At 35.7% G+C, this 10,122-nt stretch overlaps 1 protein-coding gene across 3 annotated transcripts; it reads right to left on the bottom strand.

Moving 5' to 3' along the window:
* Positions 1 to 2,599: 2,599 nt before the first annotated feature.
* On the bottom strand, positions 2,600 to 7,980 carry LOC132614178 (probable lipid phosphate phosphatase 4). Of its 3 annotated transcripts, none has more exons than XM_060328563.1 (8): positions 7,802 to 7,980; positions 6,083 to 6,311; positions 5,529 to 5,616; positions 5,313 to 5,422; positions 4,650 to 4,740; positions 4,024 to 4,212; positions 3,199 to 3,258; positions 2,600 to 3,080 (listed from the first exon to the last, which is right to left on the bottom strand). In XM_060328563.1, exons 1-8 carry the CDS (start codon positions 7,813 to 7,815, stop codon positions 3,004 to 3,006), a joined length of 858 nt encoding a protein of 285 aa, XP_060184546.1. In that variant the 5' UTR covers positions 7,816 to 7,980; the 3' UTR covers positions 2,600 to 3,003. The 3 variants fall into 3 exon arrangements, with proteins under 3 accessions (XP_060184546.1, XP_060184545.1, XP_060184547.1); XM_060328562.1 differs by having other exon boundaries at positions 6,083 to 6,314; positions 7,802 to 7,977; XM_060328564.1 differs by lacking the exon at positions 7,802 to 7,980 and adding an exon at positions 7,091 to 7,765 and having other exon boundaries at positions 6,083 to 6,314.
* Positions 7,981 to 10,122: the final 2,142 nt, after the last annotated feature.

Here is a 10,122-nt window from a genome sequence, read left to right as displayed (position 1 = left end):
CATGTGAGCAGTTGGTTTCACTCTAAGCTCCTGCAAGTGTATCGAAGTACTCTTGTCTTGTCTAATTTTCCTTAATGCAGCGCATTGGAAACCCCATACCTCATAGAGATCAGAAATGCCAATATTTTCTCCAAGCCTCGCATAGAACATTACTTCACTGACAACAGGAGACAACGCAAACTCAAATTTAAATGTACTATCTTCGTTGAAAAATACTGAGTCAAAAATAATATCAACTGAGCCAAGGATATATTCCAACAAATTTAGCCTAATCAGAAAATCGGATTGTTTAAGATCCCTCAAATAATTGTGTCTCCTCGTTTTAGCAGCTTCAGATGGCAATATAAGTTGTGGTCTCTGACTAGTGTCATACCATTTGCATAAATGAACATTACGTGCAAGGTAGAATATATCTTTAAAGACTTCCTTCAAATTTGGTTCACAATTAGTGCGTAAATTCATTATAAATGCAATATAAGCAACAGTGCTAGTTGAGTCGTGCACAAAGCAAGTAGATAAACGAAGAGGGCTATACGGAATTAGCTCTAAATTGACCGTAAATTCCTCCTTAGTGTCATAGAGCATACCGGGAAGTACAACCAACTGCCCTATGCGTATATGTAGGAATGTCGAGTGAAGGTAAGCCAGTGGGAATTTGGCTTTCCTTTGAGGAAATTCATCGAACAGGTGGTGCTCGCTACCCTCTGAACTTGGAGCTGCTTCATCTCTCTCGTCTATTGCAACATAATGTTCAGCAAATGTCTTGCTGGGGACGAGCAGAGTGTCCAAATGACCAATTGAAAGGTAGTTACCCGCGGACTCTAGATTTTCCTGCTCCACTTTGAGAGTTTCTAACATCGTAGGAGGGACCTTGGAATTCTCTGTAGGGCTGGCATTGCCATCGTCCAAATCAGAAGCAATCTCCGATAGTGCGACCTTTGCTGCTTCGCGCCAATCAGCCAAAGACGTATCAGCAGCCAAACTTTTGGGAGCAAACAGAAAGGATGTTCTGGACGTCCTCGAGTTTTCGGCGCATATAAGAACAATTCTCGTCCATCTGCAGTAGCAAATCCATGACCCTAGCGTTCACTGTATGAAAAGGGGAGAAACGAGAGGCATCCATGGAGTAGGAGCAATGAAAGCACCAATGTAACGTACCAAATTCTTAACACGTCTAACAACTTGTATTAATCCAAACACAGTAGCAATACAATAACGATTTTGGAAGAACAATAGAAATCTGACTGAAATACAAAGGATTGAAAGAAGGAGATGAGAATCAGAGATACTGAGAATGGGGATGAGAAGAAACAGACTTTTGAGTTTAGACTCGACAATATTTGCATAACCGCAATTGCTCCTATCCGACACTATTTATCACCTAGATCCCAAACTAACCACTTAATATGGTGTTGGGCTGCTTCTGCCCGAGGCTTCTATGTAATATTTCCACTGGCCCATTTATTAAATTGGTTCGGGCCCATTCATAACATATTTTATTTTTAGTTTAGTAGAAGTTTAACTCCATCAATTAGAAGTAGAACATTGAGAGTGATTTTGAGCTTCGTGCTTCAAGTATCACATCCAGCAAACCAATATGTTCCATAATTTGTAAGTTAATGTTTTTAAACTACAGCAGCCTATATTTTTGGCAATTCAACAAGTTAGGACAGAGTCAGGTTTCTCTTGCACAGGTTTTTGGTAAACGTTTATTCAGTGGCAATCGCGACGACTCTGCGCGATCATGGTCCTGATGAAGTTTTACCCTTGGAGATCGCACTCCCATCACCATCATCGTGTTGAACCTTTGACTAAAGTCTAAGCACCCATTTTATTCTACGTGATCGCGATACCTTGTGTGCGATGCGATACTCAAAGGTTCGCTGCATCGCAATCGCGCTGAAGGTTGCACCAGCAAAAAATTTACAATATCAAATCTGGCACGGTGGTGCCAAAACTCACCTGAGACCCTCGGGTTTCAATCCAAACCATGCCAACAAGTTTCAAAAGGTATTGTTGACTTATACAAAGTTTCAAAATATGTTTGTGATTACAAATGCTCAAAAATAGGGATTTAAGTTGTTACAGAGGTGACTATAGTTACAAGTTAGAGCATATACTATTCAGTTGGAATGTGGTAAAAACAACTTGGCTGAAGTGCATGTTCTTATTGGCATTCAGTGGTGCATCTGTGAGTAAAAGGTAATGTGATTTGCTATATACATCACACTATTCAGTTAGGATGTTGTAGAAACAATTTGGCAGCAAGTGCATGTTCTTCTTAATGGCATTCAGTGGTGTATATCTGTCATAGTAAAAAGTAATATGATTTGGCATAAACATCACGTGTGAAAGTTGTCAAAGATGTGGCCTGATCACCATATGGTATATTTTTGAAGTTGTTAGAAAACTAGACAGATTCTTACTTCCACCAGAAAATTTTCAGTTTTTTTTTTTTTTTCATTGCCTTAGTGAAGGTAACAGAGTAGATCATGTCTTTGCTAAGTATAGACATGCATACTCAATTACTCAGTCAAGAAGTTATTTTCTAAGTTTGACTCACCACAAATGCAGGTAAAATGTCTTGTGAAGATTGAGATATGGAAAGGAAAAGCTCATCATTTACATTTTTACAACAAGGATATCTGTTGGTATTTTTAGTGATCTTACATTTCTACATGGTAGATGTAAATGTACAAAAAGACTATGTTTTGTAAGAGCTTGAGCCTGTTCTTTCTCCCCATATAAAATGTGGAGGTAAGGAACAATGTCCCCTTGATATTGTACAACTCTCTTGATATACAAGTATGACTGCAGACTGAGCCAACATAAGCCGGACTAAACAAAAAAGAAGACGACAAAATGTTTAGATGATATGTTTTCTCTTTCGACGAAGCTACAGAAATCTGAGTTCAGTGTCTCCTTCCATCTCCAACAACTTCCAGATCATGCATTACTGTTCAGGCCTGGTTAATGAGGGTTCCCTCTTGGACTGTTGTTGCATTACACCGTGTCCAATGCTATTGATGAAGACTGGAAATCTTTTTCTCTCACTTTGATAGATGCATGAGGTGCCCATCCTGAATTCATCGAGGAAAAAAGGAACAAGATTTAGACAATAACTAGTACCGTTGATACTGAACTAAGAGATTCACAATAACGAATTCCATTTTTTTTTCCGGAGACTTCAGCCTGTACCATTGATATCATGAGGGAATGGGAAGAAAAGCAGGTAACATAGAGAGGCAACCACGGTTCCTGGAAGAAAAAGCCAATGAGATGTTTAGCAGCACTATATCTCATAATAGCATAGTCGGAATTTGACAATTGAAAGGGGCGAGTGACAAATTGAAAAGGTCCAAGTTAACTTCATGCACTGACTGCGTCAAGTTTTTTGACACTATCAGGTCATTTCAAAGACAACTACAGTCTACAGGCAATGCCTATATGGTTAACCTGCAACATTATAACAACAACAACAACATAATATCCAGTGTAAACCCACAAGTGGGGTCTTGGGAGGGTGGTGTGTATGCAGCCTTACCCCTGCCTTGTGAAGGTAGAGAGGCTGTTTCCGATAGACCTTCGGCACAAGTAAGGCATATCAAAATCAAGTATGAAAAGGAGAATCAGGCTCGGCAAAAACGAGGCTTTTAGCCTTTGGAACCTGTGGAACCCTAAAGTCACTCGCCCGTTCGGTCCAACAATTGCAAGACATGATAATGAACACCATCAGAGGTCAATATGGTGGGAAATACAGTAGTGAAGAAGCGATGCTAAAAATAAAGGAGAAGAATACAGTAGCAACAACAAATAATACGGTAACCGAAGCAAAGGAAACAACAAATAATAATAAAATCGGAGAATAAGATAGTAGGAGAGTAATAATAACAATAATGATAAGGGAAACCAGACAATGCTCGACTACCTACTAACAATATTTTCAGGTATACAAGCAAAATCAGTTTGAAAACAATATATCAATATAGTGAATCCATACAAGCACTGGATAGTTGAACCAACCTATTATGGATCCAGTGAATACATCGGTCCAGTGATGCCAATAGTCATCAATCCGAGAAATTCCGACTAATGCAGCAAATAGAACAGGAAGCAAAACAATGCAGAGTTTTGCAGCATGACCTCTTCTGTCAAAAGCCTTCACCTTTCCACATAGGTACCATGAGAGGAAAGCAAGGCCAGCAAATGACCCTACAATCTTACAACCGTAAACTAGTGGCGGAGCCAGGATTTCCGCCGAGGGGGTTCAAAATATAAAAAAATAAATATACGAAGAAGCCTAAGGGGGTTCAACATCTACTATATATACATAAAAAATAATTTTAACCTTGTAAAAATAGTGTTTTTTTCCGCCGAGACCCCCTCGGCTCTATGTAGCTCCGCCACTACCGTAAACTTATTAACAAGTAAAAAAAAAAAAAAAAAAAAGAACAACAAAAATGAAGATAGTATGAATAAATGAAAAAACTACAAGTTGATTTCTCAGATTGTCACTCAACTAATAGTTATTATATCAAAAAGTCACCTTTCTTCTTAATTCCAATTTCTTTAACAAAGAAAGTGACCTTCTGAGATAATAACTACTTAGTTAAATGACTATTTGAGAAATCAACCCAAAAACTACTGACATGAGGTATGTCCACTGGGAAAGCTTTTATATCCTTCTTTGACAATTTTAGGGTCTCCATGACACTTAACATTCCCATTAGCTTCAAAGGCCTGCACATGAATTGGAAAATGTATCTTAATGCAAAATTCATTTAACAGTTGAAGTTAAACTTCTCGAGTTAACTATTATGCTATGACATACTCGCAATGACAGACACACAATCAATCACATAGTATACAGAGAAGAAAAATGAACACAAGATTTACAAGGTTTGGCTGACATATGTTCTCAGACAAGACATAGAAAAAATTCAACTATGATGAAAGCAAGACAATATAAAATTGAATTCTGCTCCTAGCATAGACCTCACGTACTATCCATTTAGGTTGTACCACAGACTTTTGAAGTTGGATCATAATTTGGACCACGTGAAAAATATCCAACGTTCAAGCCAATGGCGGAGCCAGAATTTCCGCCGATGGGGTTCAAAATATAAAAAAGAAAACATACGAAGAAGCCTAAGGGGGTTCAACATCTACTATATATATATAAAAAATAATTTTAACCTTATAAAAACAGTGTTTTTTTCCGCCGAGGGGGTTCAGATGAACACCCTCGGCATAGTGTGGCTCCGCCACTACAAGCCATAATAGTATATTAAAGTGTGAAAAAGGAGACATACCGCGATTCCATCAGGAAAGCACCTATAGAAAAAATTTGGGCGTGGACGACCAACAGCATCTTTGATGCTATCGGTGATTACTGCAGTCACTAGAACAGAATACATGATGCCTAGATTTACAAGAAAAAGCCTTTCAATTTCTTAGTATTAACTACAATTAAAATCCAAAAAAATTGAAGACTGCTCTTACTTTATAAAACATCAAGTAACACTCACCTAATATCGCATGATGCAAATCATAAACATCCCTCCTGTAGTGATAGTAAATGAGAAATACTGTCCACGGTAGAATTACTGCAAAGATCTGTTATAGCGGTGACATGATCAGAAACAACAACATACCCAGTGAATTTCTCTATGTTTTGTGGGAGGGTAGAGTATACGTAGACCTTACCCCTACCTTGGAAAGTAGAGAGGTTGTTTCCTGTAGACCCTCGGCACAAGGAAACATGAACAGAAAAGGAGGGGGGAAAAGCTCAGAAAAAGTATACTTATTTCTACCACAATACAAAAGAATGTAATAAGGGGACTATAATCATTTTGAGGTAAGGGAATTATTGAACTTTTAAAGCCATAAGCATAGTAGAGTTTAAATTCAAAACAGTATTGGCTGAGTAAGACTTTTTTATGCTATCAGGTCACCTTTGATGGGATTAATAACCTGAAGAATAAGGCATGTAACTTGCTACAAAGGTTAAACTACATTGACAGATAAAAGTCATTTACACTATTAGTAGTATATATAACTTAAATCCAAAGTAAATACATACAGGAACGGCCCACATTGGTATTGTGTCATGCTCTTTGAAAGGAAATTTCAGATCTTCTAACATTCTTGCGTTAGTATAGCGATTAAAAGGCTGAATGTAGTTTAAAAAGCCATCCATTGCTATAAGCACAAGTAAAATCAACCAGTCACATCTGTGCTTTTTGGCCACCTTAGCCCCATGGGATCTCACCGTGTGCCCTCCAAACTCTATTTCCGGCATCTTCGCCAGTCTTCTGTTACAAAATCAATAACATGAACGAGAAAGTTATGAATGGATAAATAAATGTTTACAAAAAAGAACGAGGCATCATGAAAAATCCAAGAGCTACATAACATTCCCCAAACTAAACAATATCATGAATCACCAAAAAAATGTTAAATGAAATCTTTAAATCGTCTTAAGGATGTAGTTTATGCATGAACAGTTGTTGATTCAAGGAAAGGTGATGTCTGAAGAAACCAAAAGCCATGTTACTTCCCTTTCTTTGGATGGTTCTTACATATTGTTACATAATGTATTTGTATTATATTGTATTGTACTGTATTATTTTGATAATTACAACATTTGAATAGAGGTAAAAACTTACCCACACGGGATGTTTACACCAAATGGATACGACTTATTATGATTAAGTGATTTAGAGTCTGTTTGGATGGGCTTATGCCTATAAGCTGCAAACAGCTTATAAGTTAAAAAAAATAAGTTGGGATAGTCTAACTTATTTTTTTTGGATTATAAGCTGAAAACAGCTTATAATCTGCTTTAGATAAGCTAAGTCAAATGGGCTCAATTATTTTTTTGAGCTTATTTTAAGCACAAAATGACTTTAAGCTGGCTAGCCAAACACTCAAAAAAGCTGAAAACAGCTTATAAGCCAATCCAAACGGGCTCTTAATGAAGTAAAAGTACATGTCAATTAACCATGATTAAGTAAAAAGAACTCTACATCCAAACACATGGCACACATATATTGGTTTGGTGTAAAACCCAATGCGGGTAGGTTTTAACCTTGAATAGGTTGTATCGTTTCGTATCGTTACATAATGCCACACATCAACAATTTGAAGGATGAACCTACAAGAAAAGTAGGGTACGGGATAGAGCTATTATAAAAACGCAGGGGTAAAGGATAAAATAGGATTATTAGATAATAAACAAAGATAAAATGAGAAAGAAAAAGGTAACTACGCGGTCACACCAAATCGGTCGTTACATAAAATGAGACTTTTCTTCGTTACACATCGATGAACTTAACGATACGATACAATAAAATTTAAGTAACAACCAAAACGAATATTGTATTTAAACTAACAGCACCATACGATATAATAGTCAATAGGTAACAACCATCCAAACAAGTTGTAAATGAATTAGGCATCATGAAAAATCCAAGGGCTACATAACATTTCCCAAATTCAACAATTTCTTGAATTGAGCATTTGGAGAATCACCAACAACAATGTTAAAAATGAAATCTCTAAATCGTTTAAGGATGTTGTTTATGCATGGATAGTTGTTGATCCAAAGAAAGGCGATATCTGAAGAAACCAAAACCCACGTTACTCTCCTTTGACAATTGATATACGAAATCCATTATAGAGAAAAATTGCTGAAAATGAAAAATGAAATGCAAGAAAAACATGCAAACAACCTAGATGTGTGACTAATGAAAGCAATAAAAAAAATTAATGACAAAAGAGAGAATGAATAGATCCAAACCTAGATGTACGCATATAAAATGCAAATTCAAGAAGATTAAGCAGAAGGAGAAGGAGAGGGCGATGTATTCCTGGTTTGGGTTAGGAGGATTTTTGTCCTTTCCAGGAATACATGCAATTGGAAAAAACAACGTTGTTTTGGTGTTTTAAGACACTTGGATCTTTCATTTTGACCTCTAATAAAAACTATGGGTCATAAACAACTCGAAAATCTTGTACACAAAAGTGCTGAGCGTTAATTACTTGAGGAACCAACAATATTTGACCAAACATTTAGGGTGTGTTTGGTACTGAGGAAAATGTTTTCTTGGAAAATAAATGGATTTTCTTCTTATTTTCTAGTGATTGGTAAGTAAAAAAATATACATTTATAGGCAATCTAGCAAAATACTATGGGGGTGGGGTGGGGAGTTGGGGTACAGGGGTGGCAAGGGGTGGGGGTGGAAGTCTGGTCGGGAGCGTTGGGTGGGTGAGCTTATTTTTCCTACTTTCATTCGAGAAGTCATTTTCCTTTTTTTTCCTAGAAAATATAGTTTTCAAAACATTTTTACAAAAGAGAAAATTGAAAAACTACTGAAAAATATTATCCTCCATACCAATCACACCCTTGGGAAAAAAATAAATGTTATTTATTTCTTTAGTTGTCAAAAGTCCCTATATCAGTAGTGTACTAAAAGTAATAATTTAAAGTAGATATATTAGCCAAAACAATATATTTGCCAAAACAACTATGGCTATTAATAAAGAACTTATCTTAGATTGGGGAAATCCTTCTTTGGTTACTCCCTCTGTCCCAATTTATTTGACACTTTTCGCTTTTCGAGAGTCAAACTTCTTAATTTTGACTGTGTGTTTGAACATAGAATCTTAGAATTTTTCAAAATAAAATTTACATATTTGGAAACTACGTAAAAAACACTATACGTCAGCATAATTAATAATTTAAAAATATTTGAAAAATATATGAAAAAATCACGGTCAAAGAACAACTCATTTGACTCTCGAAAAGCGAAAAGTGTCAAATAAATTGAGATCGATGGAGTATTTGTTTTTTTCCATGCCTTCCTTTTGGGCAATCAATATCCTCCTTGGGTTAGCATTGAGATGGATATATCAAAGGGAAAAGGGTCTAATATACCCCTCTACTTTGGTTTATTGGCTAACTTTGCTCTTTGTTAGCCAAAGTAGTCAAATATACCCCTCCCGTTACAAGTTGGGGCAAAATATACTCCTACCGTTAGCAAAGTTTCAAAAATACTCCTCATTTCTAATATATTCCCACATAAGCAAGTCTAGTCATTGGAATTAGGTGACGTGGACGTCATATGGCATTTAACTAATTCTATGTGGTGCCTACGTGGCAATTTTTTAAAAAACAATCTAGAAAATTGATTTTTTTTAAAAACAAATCTGGAAAAAATGGCTTTAAAAATCTGAAACTTTTTTGTTCTAATAAAACCCGCTTCTTAAAAAAATATATTATGGAAAATTGGATTTTTTAAAAATTAATCCAAATTTTAAAAAACAAATAGGACACTTTTTAAAAAAAAAAATACTTTACAGTTTTCCAGATTTAAAAAAATAAATCATTTTCCAGATTTTTTAACTAAAGTATCCAATTTTCGAGAATATATTTTTAAAAAAGGGGTTTAATTAAAACAAAAAAGCTTCATATTTTTAATAAAAGCCATTTTTTTTTTCAGATTTGTTTAAAAAATATCTATTTTCTAGATTGTTTTTTAAAAAATTGTCACGTAGGTACCACATAGAATAAGTTAAATGCCATGTGGCGTCCATGTCACTCAATTCCAATGACTGGACTTGCTTATGTGGGAATATATTAGAAATGAGTGGTATTTTTGAATCTTTGCTAACATGAGGGGTATATTTGGCCGCAACTTGTAACGGGAGAGGTATATTTGACTACTTTAGCTAACGGAGGGCAAAGTTAGCCAATAAACTAACGTAGAAGGGTATATTTGACCCTTTTCCCTATATCAAATGCTAGGTATGAAACTCGAATGAAATACCTTTTTTTTTTTTTTTTTTTTTTGCAATTCTAAGTCTTGGTAACTGAGTTTAAACAAAATCAAGATGGAAAAGGAGAAGGTTTCATTCGGAAAACTATATTATGTTTATTATCAAATTTTGATAATGAAATCAAACCAACTTCTCAATATAAAGATGGACGAGGCCGTTTGTTTACCCTTAAAACGATACAATTAGATTTGTAAGTGGTTATATGATACGTGGCTAGATTAATAAGTTACGTATAATAATAGTATGCGAACAATAAACGTATATTGAAGAATAAGAGATAGT

Source organism: Lycium barbarum, chromosome 10 (genome assembly GCF_019175385.1).
Source record: "Lycium barbarum isolate Lr01 chromosome 10, ASM1917538v2, whole genome shotgun sequence".
NCBI classification, from domain to species: domain Eukaryota; kingdom Viridiplantae; phylum Streptophyta; class Magnoliopsida; order Solanales; family Solanaceae; genus Lycium; species Lycium barbarum.
Note: the sequence above shows the minus strand (reverse complement) of the source record. Positions and strands in the feature narration are given on the sequence as shown.

Coding starts and splice junctions, on each gene's coding strand:
- LOC132614178 (XM_060328562.1), bottom strand. Junction 5,423..5,528: donor TTTGCATCATGCGATATTAG/GTGAGTGTTACT, acceptor TTGTAAATCTAG/GCATCATGTATTCTGTTCTA. Junction 4,213..4,649: donor TCCCAGTGGACATACCTCAT/GTCAGTAGTTTT, acceptor GTAAGATTGTAG/GGTCATTTGCTGGCCTTGCT.